A 27309-nucleotide genomic window follows, 5' to 3' on the forward strand; every position below is an offset into this window, starting at 1 on the left:
GAAATTCCATTATACCAGAGCACGTTTTCTTCCCAACCCTGAATGCTGTATGGAGTAGCCAGACTCTCCTTTAGCGCGCTTTGGAGGAGGGTCTGGCAAAGTGAGACTATGTAAAGATAAACTTAGTACATAGTACTGACAATACCAATCATGTCATTTCTGCTGTCTGGAGACTGCTTTTGAACATGGGTTGTGCTAGCAGCAGCGCATCTAAAGACAAAGAGCTCAGGTCGAACCACAGACACAACAGATTAGTGTTTTCCCCCAAGAGAGGTGTATCCAGAGCTGGTGCCCGGAAACTGAAAATGGCTGCATAGTTGTGCCGTTTATTGAAAAAAAAATGCAAAGAGCTGTTTTGCTGTTTTTTTGTTGTTGTTTTTTTTAGTTTGTTTTGACTACACAATACCTCAGTAAGTCTGAACCACATCTGACATGCACAAACTTCAGGCTCTGGATTCCTGGAATGTCTCCGTCGGTCAAAAACAATTTCAACTTGTCTACTCTATAAACTGAAGTAAACTTGTCTTTCATGTCCTCTCACAGTTCTGATGCCACTCAAACTAGACATTTAATGTATGTATTGCTGTGTGGGAGAAAAAGTAGGTTAGGGGATTGGGAGTTAAAGGCAGAGTGTATATTTGTGAGTTTTCTGCCATGTTCTCTTTGGGATGTAAAGGTCTATATTGTGAGTGTTGACATTTTAGGAACTGTACATGTTTTTATATCTGGTTTGTGTCTGTGTGTGAGTGTGACTGTAGCACAACTTTACCATGTGGGTATGTACTTTTCTTCCTTTTTTTTAACAGTAATTATCTCTTGTACACATTTTAGGAGTGTGCCTGTGACTGGCAAGTGAAGCTGCTCTGCAGTCTATCAGAAATTTCTGTACAGGGAGGTCTGTCATACATGCACTTTACTCCCTTTTTAATTTTAATGTGGCTTTTTTATGTATGGTTGCTACTTTTGGGGAGCATGCTTAGTAGCAGCTGTTGGGTATACTGATGTATTGTCAAAAACTGGTTTTCCTTTGGGTTTTTTTTATTTTAAACTATCAGTGTAAATATTCTTTTATATCATGTGCTTCAACTGTGACCATTAAACAATGGAAATCATTGAGTCTGTTTTGCTGTGAGTTTGTGTACAGTAATGTAAATGTCATGACATAACTGATGGATTAAACAAAAGATGTGTTAAATTTTGATAGTCATTTCCGAATATTTTTAGATTTTATATCGTTTAGTCTATAATTGTCCAGAAATAGTAAAAATGTCCACAATTCAATTTGCTTATTTTGCTCGCCTGACCGTTCAAAGCCCAAAGATATTCAGTTTGCTGTGATATAAAATGGATAAAAGCAGAAAATCATTAGATGCAACCATTCTGCATTGCATACATGTAACTGTGTCAGAGGAGCACGTTCACCGTGAATGTGTTAACACTTCCTTATTTCTTTTTTTTTATTTAATTCTAGTTAATTTTGTTTTCTTTGGTGAGATTAGGCTAGGTCACAGCAACCAAACATTTAAAAAATAAGAGCCAGAAAGTCTATTTTTCCAGAGTTAATGTCCCTGTTCTTTTGCCACTAACTACTACAACAACTGCAAAGATCCACAGCTGTGGATAACTTTGTTTTGCTTGCCTTTTACACTAAACTAGTAGTAAAAAACTAAACCTAGATGCTACAAACTTGGGTAATTCATAAGTTTGTTTTTAATAATGCACATTTTTATTTCCATCCTGCTCTCTGCAAACCGGCATGCTTCAGCGTTGTAAGTGTGTTTTGTATTTACTTTATTTTTTTAGCTCTGATCCTCATCTTGTGGCCACACAAAAACCTTGGTGGCAGGAGTAAAGTACCGTTTTATCTCCCACTGTGCTTTCAGTCACAGTTAGCCTATAGACTATCACAGTTGTGGCACTGACCCTCGGGGACGCGCTGGCCCCCCTGTTACCGGCGCGCGTCACGTTTCCCCGTACTGTCAGAGTGTTCCAAAATAGACAGCACCCACCCACCCACACCCTCTCTTTCCCTGCCGAGGAGCGTCACGCAGTTATCCAGTGCGTCTCCTCAGCAACTCCAGGAAACCGGATCGCAGGGAATATCGTTCAAAGGAAAGGTAGCAGGAGGAGGAGTAGCCTAGACTACACAACAGAAACCGTGAAAGTTGTCTAGGGAAGAGGGGCCTCCCCAAAACCTGAGGTGAGCTGTGGACTATCTTTCCTAATATGTACGTTAGTGTCTGTGCTGCAGTGAAGTGAGAGGTGCGTCAGCTTCTATACTGCAGTGCTGGAGAGGAGTCAGTGCGTCCCCACTTTTGGAAATCCCAAAAAAGAAAAGAAAAGACCGTCGGTAGGCCTACATTGTGATTGTGCACTTTCCCCCACTGTGAACGGAGCAATTGAGTCGTGCATGGCAGCTGCGGGCCACTTTAAGGAGCATGGTGTAGGCTACATAGGCTAACTAACCTCCCTCCTTCTCTCCCTGTCCCACATCCCCTGCGCCCCTGACAGCATATGTCCCCGTGTTTGTGTGTGTGTTTGTATAGGCTGTGTTTAAATTTACGGTCCAGTTCATTAACGATAAAGTGCCACAGAGTGCGCTGTCTTCATTCTGAGACCATTTAGGATCAGGCTGGCGTGTGGGAGGAGCGGCTGGCCCGGGTGGGACAGTGCAGTTTGTCATGTCTATATTAGGAAAGTGGCAGTGTCATTCTTTCGCTCTGTGTCGACTCTCCAGAGCCGTCCCATGTGCGACAGAGGAGAGCTATCTCATTAACCTGAGGCAGAATTGAAAGAGCATATCGCAGGTTTTCCAGTTTTAATTTACTATACATTCCATCACACATTTCTGCCTCAGGTTTCCCAAAGCATACACGTGGATGCTTTTAGTTTTTGCAATGATTAAAATCTTACCCTTACCACATTTCAATTAGGCAGCTCTTTTATGTAACTCAGAAAGAGCGGAAGCTCTCTTGAGATAGTAGCCTAATTCTTATGAACTTTAAGATAGGCCTATCTTTATTTATTGTTTCTATTTATTGTTTTATTTTTTGTTAGATTTTCGAGTTGTTCAATCATTTCTTTAAAGCAGACCACAACAAAGGTTTTTCCACTTTCAAATCAGATGATAAGGCATGCACTAATACAATATATAAATAAATACTCCGTTGTCTTTATTCAAATGCTTGAAATAAATTAAGATAAGATAATAAAGAGAAGCTTAGTTTTGATTCATGCAGTGGAGCATCTTATCTTGACAGCTATGGGGGGGTGGAGAGAGCACAGAATTAAAATAATAGTTACAGGTACAGTATGAAGTATGATATTGTGCTCGCCCTAAAATGCCCCACAGCTGGCCGGCTGAAATGGTCGCTGGAATGTAAATCTGATAAAGGAGAGCTTCCAGGAAAGAAACAAGAGTATGATTCCCACAGTCGATAGGTTTAGTTTGAGGCTAAATGTTGGATAGTGTGAAAGTCAGATATCATCACTGATGACAGCAGGATTTCTGTCACTTGATTGGCCTCAGTTGTTTCATATGCTTTTATTTTGATTGTGAGGAGTTTATGATCATCCTTTTAAAAAGAGAAAGGACTCTGCTGCATTTATCAGACGTCTTCAGGGACCCATGCGGGCCTATAGTTCTAGTTCTTTAATTTTTTCCTTATGTAAGTCAGTGCAGTCTGGGAGTGTATGTTAGATATGTTTTAAACTTCATTCTTATAAAGATTGTACCACATGGGTGTGATTGAATGTAACTGCTGTGCTGTGTTTTGGCATTGTATCTCTCATACTGTATATTTGATTCTGCCTTTTATCTGTTCTGTCTTAGATGTTTGGCCGTCACATACGGTTTAGTGGGACAATCAACTATTAATATCTGTACTCATGGCAGGCACTGTTAGGCACTGTGTTTTGGAGGATTACAGTCCCTCTGGCCGGCTGCCTGGGACAGCCACAGAACAGCAAGTTGTCAGTCAACAAACACATTACACAGGTCATCCTTATTCAGAGAAAAGCACAAGCCCCTGAAATCTTGGCTTATATTCAAAGTATTTCTTTGCAACATCAAATATTCAGTAATTCATTCAATTCAATTTTATTTATCGTGTCAAATCATAACAGAAGTTATCTCAGGACACTTTACAGAATAGATAGAGTATGTGTAGGCACACGATAATTTACAAGCAAAATAAAAATAAAAAAAGAACATCTTTAGGTATTATTTATAAAGAGTTTAATGCTCAAAATCTCAGCTAATCTAGACTGTGTGGGTGTGACAGGAACAACCTGCCAACTGTCATTAGATTCTGATTGAAATGTTTCTTAATCCTGATTGGTGCATGGAAGTAAGTGAGATCACATTTTTCTGACCGAGTCCCACCTACTTCAAACCAGTGACAAAAATCAAATAAAATCAAATACAGATATCTCTCAAGTGAAATAACCAAAACTGTTGTAACTTTGACAGAAGACAGTTAGTTCATATTGACCCCATCACTCATAGTAAGAAGCTGATTGAGAAAAAAATGTTTTTGGGGCCTTTAGAAATGATGGATATACAGTATGAATGGACAGTAGGCTTGTATTAGTCAGTTGGTTTAACAGTGTTTGTGCAGTGAATATAATTATGAGTGAAAATAAAAGAAGACATTTAGTCCTTGCTACCATCACTTACACAAAATATATTATCTTTTTTCTGTGACTTTATGTAAACTGTCCTGTCAATTTTCAAAATAAAAGGCACTTAGTCACCTCACCCCTAAAAAATCTTGTTCATAACACAAAAGTGAGAGTTACTGTTCAGTGAGAAAACATTTCTAAACATTATTCAACAAACCTACCTCAGTGACAAAGACAGTGGCAGTAATACTGTATATAAGCATGACAAGTACAGATTGCAGAGAGTGCAATATTGTGATAATAAGCTCCTCTGTAGGCTTTGGCGGGGCAGCTGTGGCTAAGTGGTAGAGAGGTCGCCTGCCTATCGGAAGGTTGGTGGTTCGATCACTGGCCCTGCGGTTCCATGTTGAAGTGGCCAAGTCACTGAACCCCGAGTTGCCCCCGATGCTGCGCCATCGGAGTGTAAATGTGTGTGAATGTTTACCTGATGAGCAGGCACCTTGTACGGCAGCCTCGGCCACAGTGTATGAATATGTGTGAATGGTTCCTGTACTATGTTAAAGCGCTTTGAGTAGTCGTTAAGACTAGAAAAGCGCTATATAAAAACAGTCCATTTACATTTAATCAGTTCTGTGGTCTCAGACAGCATTTGTTTGGTTGAGGTCAAACTCTTTTGCTGTCTTGTTCCAGTTTGAGAGAAGAAATTGCCTTTATAACTATCCCAAAATGAATCATATCATGGCACTTTTGGCCCAACATGAATATATAGTATGTAACTGTTATTATAACTCTGCTGGTGATTTTAGTTCTAGTTATAATTGGTTTCATGGGTGATGATGCTGACATCTTTAGTAAATGTTAATACACTTTTTACAATCTCTCATCCCATTTCTTTCTTTCTTCCTCCACTCACCTCAGCCATGAGTCGCAGCATTGTGCGGCAGAGTAAGTTTCGCCACGTTTTTGGCCAGACGGTCAAGGCTGAGCAGGGTTACGATGACATCCGTGTTTCCAAGGTGACGTGGGACAGCTCCTTCTGTGCCGTCAACCCAAAGTTCCTGGCAGTCATCGTTGAATCCAGCGGAGGAGGAGCTTTCCTGGTTCTGCCCCTCTCTAAAGTCAGTAAGGTCAAAGGGGGGAGCACGTATGAACTTATTTGGCTGCAGAGTGGATGTAGATAAGATTAAAAATAAAAGTGTGTTTTTTAAAAGTGATTTGGGGAAGATTATACATTTTAGCCACACTAGGGGCATGGCAAGTAGCTATGACAGTATCGACGTTGCATGATATACATAATCAGCAGGCTGTAATGGGGAAGAAGAAAAGCCTTTGGCAGGCCGCTCTGTACTGACGTCAAATCCTGTGACCCCAGGTATTTGAAATCCACAAAAAAGCCTATGTCTCATCCTCCTATAATATAAATGTAATTCCTGAGTTCGGAAGAAGACAGAAAACAAGCTGCTTTTCCAAGATGATCACATCATGGTATCAGCAGTGCAATGGTTATTTTAGTTTAAAAGTTTTCTTAGCTTGATTTATGTTTTCCAACAGAGAATATAATATTTGCTTCTAGCTGTCATGTTGTGAAAGACTTTGGAAGGACACTATAATAGCTGAAACCGAAATACTGCAACAGAAAAAGCAACAGAACAGAAATTTGAAGATGTGATGCTTTGGAGTGGTGTGGAGCCTCGTGATGATAACAACATTGCCTTAAAATAAACGATGGACATCAGAAAGACAAAACTAAACCCCCATTAACATGTTAGGTATGCTACTCCAGTGATCCTATCTAAGTAAAGTAGATGACTGGTACTCTATCTATATGCATATATGCAAAGCTAAAATAGCTGTGAGTTTTGGTTTGATGTGATAAAAAATGTGATTTAAAAATCCACATGTAACTGTTGTTAGTTGATTCAATAATACAGCAGTAACCTTTTTATTGTGTTCAAAAAAGGATTCATTTACATTTTACTTTTCATTAGTTCATTCATTTTCTTTTCATTCATTTTAACAGTCCGTCCAGTTAGATCACAGCAGATCACAACTAATGTAACCCTCCAAATAACTACTGACACTGCTATAATCAGCCAAGTCTATGGTACAGTTATAGTTGGACTATAAAGAGTGGAATAAACAATTTTTCACGTTTTAAATAAATAATTTCATAACAAGGTCATTACTGCTGAGATTCATCAGCATGTCAGCAGTGAAAATTACTTAGAAAGAGCTTGGAAATGGATGTGATTATATACTGGAGTCATGGTGAACAGACAAGCTATTAATACACACCAACGTGCTCTCCGTCCTCCATCTCCCCCCTCCGGGTCCCCAACAGGCCACAAGAAAAACTCCCCTTTCAACGCCTCGTCGCTAAGCTATAAATACACCTCTCTTGGGGTGTGTGTTGTATGTGTGCGGAGGGAGTGATTTCTCAAAAGTTGATACACATGTTCACAAGATAGGAACAGGGAAACAGAATAACTTGGACCTGACTTCATGATTTTAGTATGGATCATATTAAAATGTTTAGTTTTGTGTGTTTCCTGGGAGTCCACCATGAGGGTGCAAGTTTATTTGGAACGTTTTGGTTGGATGTTGAAGTTCTGACCGCCACATTTGGTCTTGTTTAGCCTACAAAAAAGGGGAACCCCTTCAGTACAATACCTACTAATGTGGGTCCTGCATTATTACCTTATCTTGTAGCCTCTCCTATAGAGGGACCCTGTGTCAAAATGTAATTTTTTAACACTATATGTTATACTTTGCACACATGTTGCATTCTCTAATAACAAACCTTCCATGTTGTCACTGAGGGCAACAGGTGAGGCGGTCAATGGGAGCCCAACAGCAATTGTTGTCCCCATGAACTGCATGTTGGCTTAAAACATTTGAGATTGATCTTCAAAATAATATCGTTGTATTGTATTGTATTGTATGCATCAAACACTAAGGCAAATTCCATGTAACCCATCTTGGTAATGAAACTAATTTTGATTCTGAAGTCCTGAAAAAAAAGAAGGAAATTCAAACATCTACAGTTCCTTGATAGCTAAGCAAACTTAATACGCTGAGGAAGATGTGTGATACGATCAAAAGCCAGGAAATGGCTATGGAATGGACCTAGTTTAGAAGAGTTTCACATTGAAATAAAATCATTGAAATCATGTTACATGTAACTTTGATATCTAAAAAAACGTATCACTTTTAGCCTGGTTACAACCTACATTTCTTGACGTTTCTTGCAAATCACCAAATTACTACAGTTTTTCACTTTGTCATGAGAAATGGATGAATGTAAATGGTCAGTAATTGTACATACACAGTACTAACTCCGTTCTGTGTCAACTTCTGATGTGTGTTGCAGTCAGGTCGCGTGGATAAGAATTATCCACTGGTGATCGGCCACTCTGGACCGGTCCTCGATATCGACTGGTGCCCTCATGACGACAACATCCTGGCCAGCTGTTCCGAGGACTGTACTGCAATGGTAACGTCTGTGTGTGTGTGTGTGTGTGTTTAGCAGTGGTGGAATGTAACTAAGTACATTTACTTCAGTACTGTACTTAAGTACAAATTTGAGGTTCTTGTACTTTACTTGAGTCTTTCCATGCCACTACTTCTACTCCACTAGATTTCAGAGAGAAAATTTTTACTTTTTACTCCACTACATTAATCTGACATCTTTAGTCACTTGTTACTTTACAAATTAAGATGTTTGCACACAAAACACACGTAGTTTAAAAAATGTTTTATTATAAATTAAACTACCCAAAAATATAACTACACGTCTTTAACTTGTTACAGAGTATTTTTACAGTATGGTATTAGTACTTTTACTTTAGTAAAGGATCTGAATACTTCTTCCACCACTGGTGTGTAGGTAGAAAAAAGTTCTGAGTGGGAGAGAGAAACTGTAAATGTGTGTGGAGGAGTTTGTTGTTCGGTGACTCAGATAACAGCCATAGAGGTCATCACATCCCTGTTAAACGAGGGAAGTGAGTCAGTTAAAGCATTAGCGTGTCTACCTCTCTACCTAGCTGACTTTCCACCCACCTGTTCTGTCTCATCTCTATCTCTTCATAAGTCTGCTCATCATATTTTGTCCTTGACAAGTTGGTCGGATTCTGTTGTCTGTCTGCAGCCAACCTTCGTCATTGTAACGCTGCTGCTACTCCTGCTGCTCCAACTGTTCCCTGTTTGTCTGTCTTTTTTACGGTATGACCAAATTCCCCGGACTATCTGTTCTCTGTTACATGATACGTTTCCTGTGCCGACATTAAGTGGTTTGATAATCATTCAGCATCCTTTCATCAGACCAGAAAACTTCAGAAGGCTCAGCATGCAGGATATGAACACTCAGGATGTAGAGAACAGTTTAAATATTCATCATCAGTCTGTGGTGATTATGTTCGACTCTGCCTGCTGTCAATCACCTTACACTTACATGAAATAATCTGTTAAAATCATGTCAGCTTAAAATTCTGTCTTGTCCTCCATGTATCTTGCCTTTAAATTAGGGAGCACTTAAGTAGGTCATGTAAGGTCTGACAATGAAGTTTGAATTTAAATGATGGGGGGAAAACATCCTAATACATGTACATATTGCACAATAGGTAGGGGAATTGTGAACACACTTTTCTTCCAAACGTGGTTGTGATAAACTCCAGGCTTCTGCAGCCCTGAGGCTCATGACTGAGTTCAGTCAGCAGGGGGAACTGTGAGACCTGGGCTGCAGGAGATGAATACAGATAGATACAACCTTTAACTGTATGTTATCATTAATGCAAATAACTTGTACTGTACTGCTGAATGGCCATTATGACATCTAGGATTTATAATTAATCTTTAATTCCCATTTTAAAACAATATTTTCTCACAATCTGTAATTTTAAAACATTATAAACAATGTGTTTAACAGTTAATCATAGTATTGGAGAAATTGTGATGCCATTGAAGACTTACAACATACACACGACTCTCCAAAAGCAGGTAATGAGAACTAGTTTAAGTTTCTGTGATGTAACTGAGTGATGAGCTGCTCCACTGACACAAATAAGGACACAAGCCTCACAGAACTGACATCTCAAAGGATAATCTTTTGGTGAGCTAGATCAGGGCTGTGACCTATTGTATTTCATACAGTCTATGGCTGCGACCAACAATTATTTTCATTATCGATTATTTTTCCAATTATCGTTTAGTTGTTTGGTCTATAAAATGTCCTTTGTATTATGACAACATGCCTGTTGACTCAGCAAGCATCTGCACGTCAGAACAGTTGTCATTGACAACAGATTTGCCCACACTTGTTCACGACAACGCAGGAATCTTTTTGCACGATTGAAACGCTGCTTCTCCTATGGCAACAGCTGCTGGGATGCTGTGTGTGTGTGTGTGTGTGTGTGTGTGTGTGTGTGTGTGTGTGTGTGTGTGTGTGTGTGTGTGGGTGTGTGCGTGCATGCGTGCGTGCGTGTGTGCTTTGTTTATGTCCAGTACACAGACAGACAGTTGCAGCTGTCCAGTCTTGGCAGTGTTGCCGCTGTTGAGCAGAAAGGTCATAACTGTGATGTCATTCTCTTCAGTTCACAAAGACAGATAATTGTGTCATCTGAAAAGGGTCATTAGAGTGTATGTATTTGTGTGCTTCTTCATAAGCGTCTTGACCAACCAGTCCACTGCTGTGTTTGAATAGGGCATGTCATTGAGAAATAAGTTTTCCTAGTTCCGTTTTGTTGCTTTTGTTTATGTGTATACTACATTTACATAGAAATTGCACATCTTTTTAAATTAGTCTCTTTTTTTTTGACTCAATATCTTAAATATTTTTTGTGTGAAAAGGTCTAATGTAAAATAATTGTGTGGGGCGCCTGGGTAGCTCACCTGGTAGAGCAGGTGCCCATATATAGAGGTTTACTCCTCAATGTGGCGGGCACCGGTTCGACTCCGTTCTGCGGCCCTTTGCTGCTTGTCATTCCCCCTCTCCCTCCCCTTTCGTGTCTTCAGCTGTCCTATACAAATAAAGGCCTAAAATGCCCAAAAAATTCTCATAAATGAATAAAAAGTGTGGCCTGACAAATATTTCTTAGTGTATTCTTCTTAGGATGCTGGATTTTGCAGGAGTGTGGACTCCTGATCTCAGTATTTCTAAATTCCTGGCTCACCCAGTGTATGCTGGGACAGGCATCTAAACAGGTCAGAAAATGAATGGATTGATGGATGAACATGAGTTTCAGCTTAAAATGTAAACATGCCATTATATTTTTGACACAATGAATTGGTAAAAAACGAATGACTTAGTGTTGATCACAGTTTTAAGAGCAAAAGTAAGCAGCCTACTGGAGTTGCATACTGGTGTGGACATTAGTGGGTGGGTGTCATCAGTTGTCACCTTGATCATGAAGCAACAGAACTGTATCTCTGTAACAGCCGTTGTCAGAAAATCTATGAACAAATTAAAATCGAGAAGCAGTAAATCTGTGGCAGTGTGCTGAGTTTAATGGGAAAATGAAAGCTGTTGACCTGTACCCCTATCTCTGTATCCTCTGTGATATGATTGATGTTTGTACAGAGGTTTAAAGTTGGTATAGGTAGAAGTACTTTGCTCTGATATAGTATATATGTACTGTACAGTCACTTCCATCTGATTTTTTCTCAATGGTGCACATAGCAACTTCTGGGTTGATATGTGATGATTGATATAGGCTACAGTTGAATGTCAAACTCTTGATATGTGCCTTTTTACACTTTTCACATTAAATTGTTAACATCAAATTAAAACAAGTAATTTATAATATTTATCACCAGGAGTCCATACATTGGTTAATGGATTATAAGTCAAGTGAGCTACACTTTTACAATCATTAACCCTAACTACTGGATAGATAACACTTGTTGTGTAACATCAGACACAGAATTTTCCTTCATCCCTCCTCTGCAGGTGTGGCAGATCCCAGATCGCTCACTGACCAGCCCCATCTCCGATCCCATTGTGATCCTGGAGGGACACTCCAAACGTGTTGGCATTGTCACCTGGCACCCCACCGCACGCAATATACTACTCACTGCGGGTAGGACACACACACACAGACACACACACACACACACACACACACACAGAAACACACACACACACAGTTTTTTACCCTTTTGACTGTATATGTGTGGGTACATTCAAATGTCCATCTTTTGCTCTGACCCCAGGCAGTGATAACTTGATTATAATCTGGAACGTGGGAACAGGCGAGCCCCTCATCACCATGGAAGACCACCCAGACCTCATCTACAGCATCAGCTGGAACCGAAACGGCAGCTTGTTTTGCACTACCTGTAAGGACCGACGTCTGCGTGTCTGTGACCCCCGCAAGAGGGAGGTGGTTGCGGTGCGTGAGTAGAAAATACTAATATAAATACATGCCTTTACAGTGTAATTCATTGTAATACAAAAACACCACTATCTGAGCTCTTTAACAACATTTAGTAGTATATTATAGGCTATATATATGTGGGCTATTTCTGTTGATAGTGGACCCATTAAAGTAATAGTGTGTCATTTTAGGTAAATAGGTTAACATTTGCTTTCTGGAGGAGAGTTAGATTAGAAGATCAGTACCACACTCTTATCTGTCGGTTAAATATGCTGCAACAGCCAGCAGCCACTTAGCTTAGCAGAAAGACATGGAAACAGCTAACCTGGCACTGTCACACTGTAACAAAATCGACCTACCAGCACGTATAAAGCTCAATAGTTCACATTATACCTTGTTTCAGATACAGTAAAAAAAGAAGGAAAAAAGACCATTTTACAGAAGGTCTTATGCCAGACTATGTTATGGCTGTGAAATGTAACTTTCTTTGGTTTTTGCACAGATATAACACAACTAGATACAATGTTCTAATTAGAGGTGCTGGTAGGTGGATTTTGATACATTTAGACAGAGCCAGGCTAGCTGTTTCCCCTGTTTCCAGTCTTTATGCTAAGCTAAGTTAACCAGCTGCGTACCTTGGGACACATTATGAGTGTATTGGTCAGTATTAATTCATCTAACTCTCCTCCAAAAACACAAATAAGTGCATTTCCCAAAATGTTGAACTATTCCTTTAATATAAAAAGCACAGGGTTAGTATTTTAGAACAGCAAGTTAACTTTTCAGTGGTTATGTACAGGGGTGTTGATCTAAAGCATTGGCCACTGACATTGGAGTTTACAGGCTCAATCCGATAAACACCTTAAAAGGTAAAAAAAGGTGAACAAGTCAGAAGCATTTGTATTTATTTCTGCCTCTTTGACCAACAGGAACGTCTGGCTCCACATGAGGGGATCCGGCCAATGAGAGCCATCTTCACCAGAGACGGAAACATCTTCACCACAGGATTCACCAGGATGAGCCAGAGAGAGCTCGGACTCTGGGACCCGGTAACAAACATTTCACCTGCTGTTTTCATGCACATCACAAGGCGCAGAAATATGCATGCACTTATATGCATGCACACAACAAATTGTCTTTCTTCATTATTATTACTCTCCACAGACAAATTTTGAGGAGCCCATTGCACTGTTGGAGTTGGACACAAGTAATGGAGTGTTGTTACCATATTATGATGCAGACGCAAACATGGTCTACCTCTGTGGAAAGGTACAGAGACATTGGTTTGTTTGGTAGAAATCATGTTTGTAAATGTACCGTATAATATATACAGACATGTTTGTAGATCTATTCTATTTCCAGCCTTAACAATAATATGTTTTTGACATGTTTTATATGCTTATTTTCTGTGTGTGTGTGCGTATAGGGGGACAGCAGTATCCGTTACTTTGAGATCACAGACGAGCCGCCATACGTCCACTACCTCAGCACCTTCAGCAGTAAGGAGCCCCAGAGAGGGATGGGCTTCATGCCCAAGAGAGGTGTGGACGTCAGCAAATGTGAGATCGCTAGGTAAGATAACTTATTGTGCAATACATTACCCAAGATCACAGCTTTTCAGCATTGTTTCATGAAATGAGACTGTATTTGGTTTGATGGTATGTGAAGGCTACAGATGTTGCAGGAGAGTGGTGAAGCTCCAACTGCTGACTGTCTTTCCTTTTAACAGCCATTTTGTCGTGCTCTCTCTCTAATCATTACTAAACTGTGACCCATGATCTCAGAGTGCATGAGATCATCTCATACTTTACACTTACAAATGTAAAGCATAAACTGATACACTAATGTGTAACAAAAGCACAACTGATGGGTCTCCTTTCTCTCTGCTCTCTCATCTCATCACTTGTCCTCTTAGGTTATTCAAGCTCCTTGACAAGAAGTGTGAGCCCATCACAATGACAGTGCCCAGAAAGGTAAGTCTGTTCATACTCTACAGTAAGCTTTTGACTTTCACTGTGGAGGGACGTAACCAAGTATAATTATTTAAGTAAAATTTTTTAGGTCCATTTAATGCTTCTCATTACTTCAGTTATACTACATTTAAATATTGTACTATTCTCTCCACTACTATTAGTCTTTTCTGACGCTATAGTTACTTTCTCAGATTATTTTCATACAAAACAGGCAATCAGTTAATAGATTAAACTACCAAAAAGTAAAAGTCCGGCTTGTGTAGTAATTTGTTTTACTTTGTTGTACTTTTAATGAAGTAATATTTTGTATACAGGACTTATACTTGTATAGTGTGGTATTTCCACTTTTACTGAAGATAAGGATTCGAATACTTATTCCACCACTGCACTTTTAAATGGATCTCATTACCACAATCTGCTCTTTAAGTCTTATTTATTTTCCTCTGAAGTTTTATTTGGTACGCTTTTCCTCTCTGCTCCGTTTTCATCTTCTCTCCCACTCATCCTCTTAGAAGGACAGACAGAAATGAATAGATCATTTTTATTTACTCTGCAAAAATGTTCACTGTACAGTACATTCCAAACAAAAGCAAAACCACATCTGTCTCTCTTTTATTCACCTCGCCAACTCTCTTCCACAGTCCGACCTCTTCCAGGACGACCTGTACCCAGACACAGCGGGGCCTGAGCCCGCCATGGAGGCTGAAGAGTGGCTGAATGGCCGCGATGAAGATCCAATTCTGGTGTCCATGAGGGGGGGCTATGTGGCGCAAAAGAACCGAGAGCTCAAAGTGGCAAAGAAGAACGTGCTTGACTCCAGACCCACCACTCGACGCAGCATGTCTGCTTTGGAAACCAATAGTCTGCCGGTAAGTGCACAATATGAGGAAAATATGCGATAACGATATTGCTTGCGATAAATAAACAGATATTAAAATGCACTCAGTTCTGCCTTTCTGCTGCTTTTATACTGCTAAAAAATAGGGTTGGGAATCACCAGAGGCGTCCCAATCCGATATCGATTTTATTGCGATTTTAAACATATTGCGATATTCTGCGATATATTGCAAATTTTTCCAAATTTCAAATTATTGTCAACATCTGTTTTGTCTAAACAGATAAATGTCTCTGTTTGTTCATCTAATCCTGCAAAATGGGATTGTCAAGCAGACAAACTGACCGACACATATATAATAATAGAGCCATACTTGGCGTCTGTGTATTGATACAGTATTGGCACGGAAAATATCGCGATACTATGCTGGATCGATTTTTTCACCCACCCCTACTAAAAAACAAACAAATTGCTTGTTAAATAAAAAAAACTGAAAGGAAATTATTTCCAACATTATTTTTCTGAACAAATTGAACAGTTTTCTACTGATACTCTCTTTCAACTAACTGAGTGTATTTCGCGGTTTGTTCATTGGGCGAAATTACGATACCAATAAAAGCAACACATATTTTGAACAGCACTACATTATATTATCCTTTGTTGCATGCTCATATAATATAAACATTATCCTATGTGTATATAGCATTGTGTTACTCATGTATTCTACTCTGTGATCACATTGCAGACTACCAAAGCTGGGTTCTGTACTGCTGCATTTTATGTGTTGGTGTTTGTTGCTTTATATCCCACATTTTCAATTTAAAAAAAGGCTTACTTTAGCTTTGCAGCCCATAATCTAAATGCACTGTTAGTCCTGAACATCTGTCTCTCTGTTTAACACTTTTCTGTTTATCTCTCCTCTATTTGTACCTGCCCACAACTTTTTTCCCCCCAAAGCTCCCTTCTTTGTTTTGGTTTATTTCTCCTTGTTGCTCACTGTCCTTGACCTATTTTTCCTCTCTTTTTCTTTATCCTTAATGTCCCCCTTCCTGTACTTTTTTTCTTTCTTCTTTTTCTGTTTCCCTTTTTTTTCTCTTCTCCCGTCCAGGCTGAGTTCCATGAGAGGTTGTTGGAGGAGATTCAGAATCTGAAGGCCACAGTTTTGTCCCAGGAGAAGAGAATCTGTGACTTGGAGAATAAGCTTTCCCAGTACACCAATGGCACTGCCTGATGTGCATAAAACACACCTTCTGAAGAACTGGTCTAAATTACAGAATAACTATCTACATAACTACTATAGAAACACATTTCCCTTGTATTGACAAGGAACCACTCACCTAAATACTCCAACAGTGTTGCCCCTCTAAAATGTACCATTGTGTAAGCATATGAATGTGGACAATGTAAATGCATATTGACAGTCCAACAAATTCGAACAATTACATCCGTACTATCTATTGTAATTGTTTTGCAGTTGATTCTACATAATCCACATTCCAGTTGTATCACAATGTACCGTGAATGTTACGGCAAAGATATCTTTATATTTTCACACCAATTTGTAAAAATTGAGAGGAGTACAAAAGTGGAGGAGGGGGTGGTAGGTTAGAGGGACATGTGCAAGTTGTTTTAAAGGTCTAAAGAAAGTCACCAATGTTATCAAATGCCAGAAAAAGACTTTCTGCCTGGAATGGTTTGGTTTTGGTAAAGTGCATCAACATACTCCCAAAACTACATAGTAAAAGACACACACATCACTATAAAAGATGCACACACACACACCCTCCATATCTGACAATCACTTACCAGTTTATTTAAAAGTCTCTTTGAAAACTTTTCAAAATGTAAATAGTGATAAAAGGAAACAGGAGAAAAATTGTTGAATTTGTAGCAAAATGTGAAAAGCAAGATGTTTTGTGTTCTGTAAAGGAAATATACATTAGACAAATTATGACAACAATAAAAAAAACAGCGTTTTTTAAAACTGTATGCCTCTTCATTTTATTGCCACATCATTTCAGAGTTTATTTCCTGGTAAGAAATGATCACCTGCCATCTAGAGGTGGGGGGCCAGTGGCCAGTTGGTCTTAACTATCCCAGGCTGTGCATATTTATATAACCATTTCTTTCCAGTGATCATATCTCTGTTCAATAACTTTAAGATTGACTAATAAACAGAAATGAATAATTCAATGAACTGCAAGGAGAGCCCAAAAGGCACCAGGTTTTGCAACAGCAGTAATAAGCCTAAGCAACCAGTGCATAAATCAGTTACATAGCACAGAAAAAGCAAAAAAGAAATCAGAGATGTAAAGCTGCATCATTTAGATTGCAAGTATTGTGTACAACTTAAAGCTGTGCGTTTGCCACTACAGGCGATCCTTTTCATAGTGCACACAGTCAATTGATTCAATGTTGACATACAAAATAGATCAATGCATAGTAGTGTTAACTATTTGTAACTTTGACACAGAGTCACTGGATGCCCAGTTATGTCAGTAGGCCTAGATGGAGTCCTGATACTAATATGCTTAGACAAAGAAGAGGCAACTGAATTACATAGGTGGACACAGAGGAAGTGTAGGAACATGTTCCGACGTTACCCACTCGATCCACAACCAGCAGCTCCATATTAGGCGAACAGCAAGACGAACTGTAGGAAACCAGCGTTATGTTCTCGTTACCAGCAGCCAGGCTGGTGTTCAACGTCCCGTTGCCCTGTCTGAGGCTAACGCGGTCGACACCCGTCCCTTCAGCCCCATCAGTCACACGAACAGAGAGCTCCCACATTGATGAGATGCAGTTATCAGAGCAGTTTCTAGAGCAGTTATTAGAGCAGTTAGACTGCAGGCTGAGCAGCTGACACACCGGCTCAGTGAAGTCAGTCACCTATGAGAAGAAAAAGTAGATTCATATATAGCCTTATTCCCTATAATAAGTAACACATTACATATTTATTTCCAGTAAACTTTCTAGAAAATGATAGAACTGTATAACAAAGAGTAAGCAAATAACTGTATTTTCAGTGAGAGTATTACCGTGTTAACGACGGAGAAACGCAGCACGACATAGTTTGTATCTTCTCCCCCTGGTGCCTCGGCCTCAATGGTCAAGGTGACGTCAGTACCAGACGGGGTGTTAAGAGGTGCTGAGAGGGTTACTGTATTGTTAGCACTGTTTGCAGTTTCCACGAACAAACTGGTTGGAGATGTTATGTCAAAACGCCGGTTGTTGGTGGCTCGGATGGTGAAGTTTCCCCCTACTCCATTAGTCGTCACAGAAAAGGGCACAGAGAATGGTGTTCCTGGTACCAAGATGCTATTTGAAATAGCCTAAAGAGGGAGTCAGACAACATTACATTACATTACATGTCATTTAGCTGACGCTTTTATCCAAAGCGACTTACAATTAAGACAAAAGCCAGACAGAGAGAGTGTTGGCGATGAAATGCTCCTCTTTTTAGAAAGTGAACATTTTAGTTGCTGCATCTCCTCTCATGTTTGATGTGTTACTGTACCTGTGACAGTGATAGTCTGAGACGGGTACTCACAGTAATAGTCAGATTAGAGGCTCTGAAGTTGATGGATGACTGCCTTTGGAAGACTATTGATGGAACTCTGGGGGTACCGCTGTAATCCTGCCCCTTCACCCGCACCACAAACTCCAATGACGGTATCCTGTCAACATGAACTAAGAAGTTTCCGCTCCCCTGTGGCTCCACGACTCCTTTAATCTCCTCTGACCCCGACGATTCAACCAGAGTGACTTCTGTCACCGTGGCGGAGTCACTCCCCGTTAAAGACACCAACAAGCTAACGTTAACACCTTTTAAAGAAAAAGAATAATGACGGTCTAGTTGATGTTACAGTATTATATCAGCTACCATAAAATTCACATCTTAACAGATTTTATCAGTCTGTTGTTGCAAGCACCATCTTCTTTGATGTGGTGTGTTGGGGTGTCGGCATCAAAGTAAGAGATCAGAACAGACAGAACAAACTCATTAAAAAGGCTGAGTGTGTGGTTGGCACTAAGTTTGCTTCTGTGGAGGAGGTGGTCAGAGACAGAATGCAGGCAAAACTGAGGGCAGTTATGGATCATGACCCTCATCCCCTGCACAAAACACAAACACATTTATATACTTGCCTTATGTCCTCTGCACATTATCCATTATGCAGTCCCACTGTAGTTGTATTGTATCCCTCCTTTTTAAGTGCATTTGTATTGTATTGTGACTGTATCATATTTTATTGTATTGTACTGTATTAATAGTAGTGTTTTATGTTGTAACTATATTTAAGTGCCTGGCTGCGAAGACATCTTCATTTCCCAGTGGAGATTAATAAAGTTATCAATTCCTTTACCAGCTCTGGGACGTGTGTCAAGAGCATCATATCCTGTGAATGTGCCTTGCGTTTCCTCCACAAAGTCAAACAGGAAGTCAATAGGACTCTGACCTGAAAACAAAAAAGTCAGAAGAAAAGAAATAGTAAAGTATTGGACAATTTGAGATTTTGAAATTGTTAGCCTATAAATTTGAGGAAAGGAAAGGGAAGAGAACACACTGGTACCAGAGGGAAACTCTGATATCAAAACGTTCCGTGATAAGACAGCTCTAAAATTTTAACATTTATTTTTTTACATTAATTCAATCAAGGAGGTCTCACCTATGGCCTTGAGAGTATAGGAATTAGTTGACACCATTTTCATTTCCCACAGGCCAACTTCTTTTTTTAGCCGCAGAGTCATGAAGTTTCCAACTGACTGGGATGCAGTGATTAATGGTCCTGTTGTGTCGGTGCTTTGTTGAGATTCACCTTCAAACATTAAAACAATAAGCATGCTGTTAGGAAACAGTTGCAATAATCAATCAAGTGACACACTGTTCTCATATTTCATTGCTTCAAACATTTGTATGTTGAGGTTCATTCCTCATCGCAGAGGCCCAGGGTTCAATTCCAACCTGTGGCAATGTTCTTCATGTCTTCCCCCTCTCTCTCCCCTTTCATGTCTAAGCTGTATTAAAGGCGGAAAGTAGGCAGGTAGTATATTGTGACTTTTTGCAACATAATTATGTTTGATATTTTTGACATAAATATTAATGTCTTTTTTTGACATGCTATGCTATGGCTTTTTTTCGACATAATATACTATGACTTTTTATCACTTTTTTCGACATACTATGACAATTTTTTGACATACCATACAATGACAATCACTTTTTTCAACATACTATGACTATATTTGACATACTATTTTGTATGTATGTATATCCCTTTTTTCAACATACTATGACTTTTTATCGGCATACTATAGCCTACTTTGACTTTTTTATCACTTTTTTCAACATAGTATTCTATGATTTTTTTATCACTTTTTTGACATACTGTATTATGACTATATTTTACATACTACTTTTTAATGGCTTTTTTGACATACAGTGCCTTGCGAAAGTATTCGGCCCCCTTGAACGTTTCGACCTTTTGCCACATTTCAGGCCTCAAACATAAAGATATAAAACTGTAATTTTTTGTGAAGAATCAACAACAAGTGGGTCCCAATTATGAAGTGGAACGAAATTCATTGGCTATTTCAAACTTTTTTAACAAATAAAAAACTGAAAAAGTGGGCGTGCAAAATTATTCAGCCCCTTTACTTTCAGTGCAGCAAACCTCTCCAGAAGTTCAGTGAGGATCTCTGAATGATCCAATGTTGACCTAAATGACTAATGATGATAAATAGAATCCAGCTGTGTGTAATCAAGTCTCCGTATAAATGCACCTGCTCTGTGATAGTCTCAGAGGTCCGTTAAAGCGCAGAGAGCATCATGAAGAACAAGGAACACACCAGGCAGGTCCGAGATACTGTTGTGGGAGAAGTTTAAAGCCGGATTTGGATACAAAAAGATTTCCCAAGCTTTAAACATCCCAAGGAGCACTGTGCAAGCGATAATATTGAAATGGAAGGAGTATCAGACCACTACAAATCTACGAAGACCCGGCCGTCCCTCTAAACTTTCAGCTCATACAATGAGAAGACTGATCAGAGATGCAGCCAAAAGGCCCATGATCACTCTGGATGAACTGCAGAGATCTACAGCTGAGGGGGAGACTCTGTCCATAGGACAACAATCAGTCGTATACTGCACAAATCTGGCCTTTATGGAAGAGTGGCAAGAAGAAAGCCATTTCTTAAAGATATCCATAAAAGTGTCGTTTAAAGTTTGCCAAAAGCCACCTGGGAGACACACCAAACATGTGGAAGAAGGTGCTGTGGTCAGATGAAACCAAAATCGAACTTTTGGCAACAAAATGCGTAAGTTATGTTGCGTAAAAGCAACACAGCTCATCACCCTGAACACACCATCCCCACTGTCAAACATGGTGGTGGCAGCATCATGGTTTGGGCCGGCTTTTCTTCAGCAGGGACAGGGAAGATGGTTAAAATTGATGGGAAGATGGATGGAGCCAAATACAGGACCATTCTGGAAGAAAACCTGATGGAGTCTGCAAAAGACCTGAGACTGGGACGGAGATTTGTCTTCCAACAAGACAATGATCCAAAACATAAAGCAAAATCTACAATGGAATGGTTCACAAATAAACATATCCAGGTGTTAGAATGGCCAAGTCAAAGTCCAGACCTGAATCCAATCGAGAATCTGTGGAAAGAACTGAAAACTGCTGTTCAAACGCTCTCCATCCAACCTCACTGAGCTCGAGCTGTTTTGCAAGGAGGAATGGGCAAAAATGTCAGTTTCTCGATGTGCAAAACTGATAGAGACATACCCCAAGCGACTTACAGCTGTAATTGCAGCAAAAGGTGGCGCTACAAAGTATTAACTTAAGGGGGCTGAATAATTTTGCACACCCAATATTTCAGTTTTTTATTTGTTTAAAAGGTTTGAAATATCCAATAAATTTCGTTCCACTTCATGATTGTGTCCCACTTGTTGTTGATTCTTCACAAAAAAATACAGTTTTATATATTTATGTTTGAGGCCTGAAATGTGGCAAAAGGTCAAAAAGTTCAAGGGGGCCGAATACTTTCGCAAGGCACTGTACTATGCTGTTACTGATTGCAACATACAATGGCTGGGTAGTCTAGTTGGTAGACGGCGTGCACATTTGTTAAAGTTCATTCCTCATCGTAGAGGCCCATGGTTCCACTCTGACCTGTGGCAATGTCCAGCATGACCTCCTCCTTCAATGTCTAAGGTATATTAATGGTGGAAAGTGGGCAGGTACTATGTTGCGACATACCATTGTTAGATTTTTTTTTTGACATACATATTAATGACTTTTTAATCACTTTTTTCGACATACTATATGACTTTTTCAATATACGATACTACGACTTTTTTATCACTTTTTTTGACATAGCCTACTATAGCGTATTTAAAAAAGTTAAGCAAACTATGTTGTCTTTTTGTCATTTTGCCCCCGAGTGAAATGAGGCTATAACAGCAATCTCATCCAGCACAAGCGCTTGTGTCACTTGAAGTGTAGCGCTGTGCTGTTGAAGTGCCTTCCCTCCCTCCGTCCCTCTCCCCCCTCAGTCTTACCCTGAAAATTCACCTCAAAAAGCATAGAAAATGCGAACACAAGATTTTTGTGGAACTTCAATGGGGAATAAAGACTAACAAGACAGATAACAACACTAAACACTACACAAACAGTAATTCTGTTTGTGTTTTGTAAGTCAAATGAAGCCCTGACTATGACTTTTTATCACTTTTTTCGACATACTATACTATGACTTTTTTATAACTTTTTTTGGCATAGTAGACTATGACTTTTTCATGTTGTTTTTTTGGACATACTTTGCTATTAATGATTTCAACATCCAACAGCTGGGTAGTTCAGTTGGTAGAGCACATATGTTGAGGTTAAAATACTACTATTTTTATGACATACTATAGTTTGAATTTTTCCAACATTTTTTATGACTTACTATACAATTACTTTTTTCTGACAAACTATATTATGACTTTTTATGACATAATGTACTAGGCCTTTTTTATGCCATTTTCATTACATACTATATATTTTGACTTTTAATAATATTTTTTACGACATAACATACTATGACTTTAAATATATTTATATGACATACTATATACTATGACTTCTTTCTGAAATTTTTCTGATATACTATACTATGACTTTTTAGGACATTTTTAACGACATACTAAACTCTTTTACATGACATACTTAACTATGAGTCTTTTTTCCTGACATACAATATGACTTTTCATTACATTTTTATGACATATTATAGTATGACCTTTTCTAACATTTTTTATGACTTACTATACTATGACTTTTTATTTCATTCTTTATGACATACTTTACAATTACTTTTTTCTGACAAACTATATAATGACTGTTTTATGACATACTGTTCTATTACTTGTTAGGCCTTTTTTAATGACATACTACTATATACTATGACTTAATACTTTTTAAGACCTACTATACTTAGTAGACTTTTTATGACATACTATATACTATGACTTTTTTATTACTTTTTTATGACATACTATACCATGACTTTATTTAATTTTATTATACCCTATACGATACTATGACTTTTATGACACTTATTACAACATATTATAGTATGCCTTTTTCATGACCTTTTCAATGACATACAGTACTATACAGTGACTTGTTATGATTTTTTATTACATAATATATGCTATGACTTTGTTATGACATTTTTGTAGCATACTATACTATGACTTTGTTATGACATTTTTGTAGCATACTATACTATGACTTAATTTTTTTAATCACATATTCAATGACTTTAAATTAAATGTTTTTTAATTAAAACATACTAACCAGTGTGTCCCTGAGCAAGACACTTAACCCCTAGTTGCTCCAGAGGCGTGCGACCTCTGACATATATAGCTTATATAACACTTTGGATCAAAGCATCAGCTAAATGACATGTAAAACTATATGTTATGACATTTTATTAAATTTTTTTAATATTCTATGCTATGAATTTATATGATTTACATATACAACATACCACTGACATTTAATGACATACTGTACTATGACTTTTTCTGACATTTTTATTACATACTATATACTATGTATTTTTATGACATACCATGACTTTTTTCTGACAAACTATACTATGATTTTTTTTATGACATTCTGTACTATGACTTTTTATGACATTCTTTATGACATACTATATACTATGACTTTAAATGACGTTTTTTACTACTTACTATACTATTACTTTTTTATGACATTTTTGACAACTTACTATACTGTTACTTTGACATTTTTGACGACTTACTATACTATGACTTTTTTGTGCGATTTTGTATGACATTTTTTTATGACAAACTTAACTATGACTTTTTTTCTGACATACAATATGACTTTTCATATAGAAAAAAAAAAGATAAAAACAACATTTTTTCTGACTTACTATGCTATGACTTTTTATTTAATTTTTTTCTGACATACTATACTATGACTTTTTTCTGACAAACTATACTACGACTTTTATGACATACTCCACTATGACCTTTTATTTAAATTAGTATTTCAAGATACTATACCATTATTTTTTTTGAGTTTCTACTGTATGACTTCTTTATGACATACTATACTACGACTTTTTTTATGACAAACTATACTTTTTTAAGGCTTTTAGTCTGGCAGGGGATGATACGGGCCACTGGGCGCATGCAGGTGCAGTCTCCCACCTTTACTTCCACAGTCCTGTTGTTTGGTTCAGGTGTGATCTAGGTTATCTGTCCAACTGGCCACAGTGCTCGAGGTAGCTGAGGCTCGACAACCATAACAGTGACACTAACTTGATCAGGAAAATAATCCTTGATGAAATGTTTCAAAAGTGGTAGGCCAGTAGCTGACTGTGCCTCCACCTGTATCTCCGACTCTGGGTACACCACCTGGGGCAATGATGCATTTAGCCGTGACTGGGTCCAGAGCTGCAACATTGGACAAGATGTAGCCAAGGGGCTTAGAATTGAAGATCCCCTCAATTTTGGCCAAAACAGTCCTGAGTACTTCTTTGGTCACCAACTGGGTGTCCAAGGTTGCCTTGAGTGCTTGTTTCAGAGAACTGATCTCTCCCTCCCAACATCCACCAAAATGGGGGGCACTTGGTGGGTTGAAGCGAAACTGAATCTGCTGCTTAGCCAGTTGAGCATGGAGGTCAGGCCACAGTGTGGTGGAGGCCTCCTGCAACTCATGCTCTCCTCCCTGAAAGTTGGTTCCCTGGTCTGATACGAGCTTGAAAGGTTTCCCCCTACAAGACGAAAACCTCCGAAAAGGCATAAGGAAGGAATCGCTGTCAATTGCACAGAGGAGGTCGAGGTACTCTGCACGATACATTTAAATATGATCCCCACCTCTTTTTAATTTTTCTTCCTATTGTGACCTGGTAAGGCTCAAAGCAATCTACTCCTGTAGAATAAAAGGCTGGTTGGTGCAGATGTAGTCTCGATTTGTGATGATCTGCTATATGTTGCACTTCTGGTCTACATTTGCGGCAAATAATGCACCCTCACTGGTAGCATCGAAGATGGGAACTGTGTCGTAAGTGCCTTTCCACACAGATCCACTGAGTTGTGGTGTCTAGTTTGGGAGCGAGGGTGAGCAAACGGCTACCTTTAAGGAGGGAGAGTTCTGAGGTGAAGAATCTTCTTGTGCCTGCTGGAGGAGGCTTTCCCCTGGTTATATAATCTGCCCGATTGTTGGTCATGACCACGTAGCGCCAGGTTCTGTCATCAGTTAATTCCTGTATTTCAGCCACGTGAGTACCCACTAAGACTTGGAATTGGCTGGAATCCAAAGGAAGCCAAGTGAGCACAGTGGTCAAGTCAGTCCACAGGATAACATGACGGATGGGCAGAGTAAGCTCTGTGGTGAGAACTAGGTGTGGCCTCTGCTTTGGATTCCAGTTTGACAACATAACATGATGTCTCCAGAATCTTCATCTCGGCTATACGCTGCAGCCTGCTCCGGTAACATGGCTAGTCTTCTTTCAGTGCTCCATAGCTGTGGAAGCACTGACTCCTTTGGTACACAGAGCTGAGGCATGTTGGTGACACACAACAGTGGGATTGCATAGCGGTTGACACCATCAATATTCCATCACACTGTCTTAGGTCACAGGTTTCATTGGGGTAATAAGATGGGGGTAGTCAGAACCGATTAGCAGTTCTGCTAATCAGCTGAGCTCATTCAATGTTCTGTAAAGGAAGCCCTCGGAGGTGGCAGTACTTCTTCTGCAGTATACTGACAGGATGTGTGTGTTCAGCTTGTTCAAGTTCTTTGGCTGTGAAAGCTCTCTTGATCCGGTAGACCTGGGGTCTCATTTATAAAACCTGTTACGCAAGAAAAAGTTGCGTGAAGCAGGGTGAAATTTGTCGTCGCAACATTCCTCGCAATAGTCGGGATTTATAAAGAATTTCCATGCGTAAAAATTTTCCCAGTTTTCCGCAAACTTTTGACCACACGTGTGATCGTGCGTAATGCTCCCAAGGTTTTGTAGACTGCGTTTTAGTGATCTCCGATGGTATGCCCGTTTTCCGAACCTAACCCAGTTTTTGTTTTCCTGAACCCAACAATCCCGTTCTTGCTAAACCGACCCAGAGCCAGTCGCGGTGCCCCGCGAGGGGCTGCCAGCAACGGGGAGAGGCAGGGGATCCTCCCACACCGCGCAGCGGAGGAAATGCGCTTTTCCTCCGCTCCTCTCCCCTGCCTCTCCCCGTGAAATGCTGTGTGTGTGTGTGTGTGTGTGTGTGTGTGTGGTCGTGTCTGATTGTAGGTGTCTGTATGTGAATGTTGTCTTTCTGCACCTGCTATTCCCACACAGTTACCATACAAGTTACCAAATTGTTTACCTGTTTTGCACCAATAATGATCCAAAATCTTGTTTCTATTTTTTACCTTTTTAATAATTGAATTTCCTTTCTCACAAAAACCGAAAATGATCATATGATCATAATCTCACAGGGGTAAATGGCAAATATGAACCATAAATGATGTATTTGAGCTAAATCTGTTAAGTATTAAGTCTGTGTAACAACAATATGGACACTACACAAGGGTTACGGCTTCCAAACAGGATTACCGTGGTAAAGTTGGTTTTATATTGGATGTTGGATATTCGACACATTCGAAAAATCTATTATGCAGCTTGCCCTTTCAACCTATTCATGTCAAACCACTGTTGAACTCAACTACTCCTACACATTAAACTTCTATTCATATAAAACATCCTTTCATTTTTAAATGTTTTTTATGTAAAAATGCTATAAATTATTACTGACCTTTTGACCTATTCAGATCAAACCACTTTTGTTGAACTCAACTAACCCTCCTACACATTCATTAGAAGGGCCGAATGAAATGATGTTTTTTTTGAAAAAAGAAGCTTTGTGCAATGTGTAGGAGGGTTAGTTGAGTTCAACAAAAGTGGTTTGAAATGAATAGGTCAAAAGGTCAGGCCG

The 27309-nt window shown here is 39.2% G+C and overlaps 2 protein-coding genes across 4 annotated transcripts in view; one reads left to right on the forward strand and one right to left on the reverse strand.

Annotated features, from left to right (window-relative positions):
• Positions 1–2003: 2003 nt before the first annotated feature.
• coro6 (coronin 6) lies at positions 2004–16785 on the forward strand. 3 transcript variants are annotated; one of them, XM_039776934.1, is made up of 11 exons: positions 2004–2200; positions 5542–5741; positions 7994–8116; positions 11567–11696; positions 11830–12008; positions 12923–13042; positions 13158–13262; positions 13420–13565; positions 13909–13966; positions 14608–14835; positions 15910–16785. In XM_039776934.1, the coding sequence occupies exons 2-11, from the start codon at positions 5544–5546 to the stop codon at positions 16030–16032; spliced, it is 1410 nt and encodes a 469-aa protein (XP_039632868.1). In that variant the 5' UTR covers positions 2004–2200; positions 5542–5543; the 3' UTR covers positions 16033–16785. The 3 variants fall into 3 exon arrangements, with proteins under 3 accessions (XP_039632868.1, XP_039632871.1, XP_039632870.1); XM_039776937.1 differs by lacking the exon at positions 15910–16785 and adding an exon at positions 15759–15903; XM_039776936.1 differs by lacking the exon at positions 2004–2200 and adding an exon at positions 2219–2350.
• Positions 16776–27309, reverse strand: part of LOC120543730 (von Willebrand factor A domain-containing protein 7-like) — a 20001-nt gene continuing 9467 nt past the window's right edge. The window contains exons 12-16 of the mRNA XM_039776933.1: positions 19469–19618; positions 19166–19258; positions 18352–18626; positions 17840–18133; positions 16776–17690 (exon numbers count right to left, since the gene is read on the reverse strand). Coding sequence (XP_039632867.1) covers positions 17292–17690; positions 17840–18133; positions 18352–18626; positions 19166–19258; positions 19469–19618 — 1211 coding nt within the window. The 3' untranslated portion in view covers positions 16776–17291. The remainder of the gene's footprint in view (positions 17691–17839; positions 18134–18351; positions 18627–19165; positions 19259–19468; positions 19619–27309) is intronic.

This window comes from Perca fluviatilis, chromosome 16 (assembly GCF_010015445.1).
Source record: "Perca fluviatilis chromosome 16, GENO_Pfluv_1.0, whole genome shotgun sequence".
In the NCBI taxonomy this organism is placed as follows: domain Eukaryota; kingdom Metazoa; phylum Chordata; class Actinopteri; order Perciformes; family Percidae; genus Perca; species Perca fluviatilis.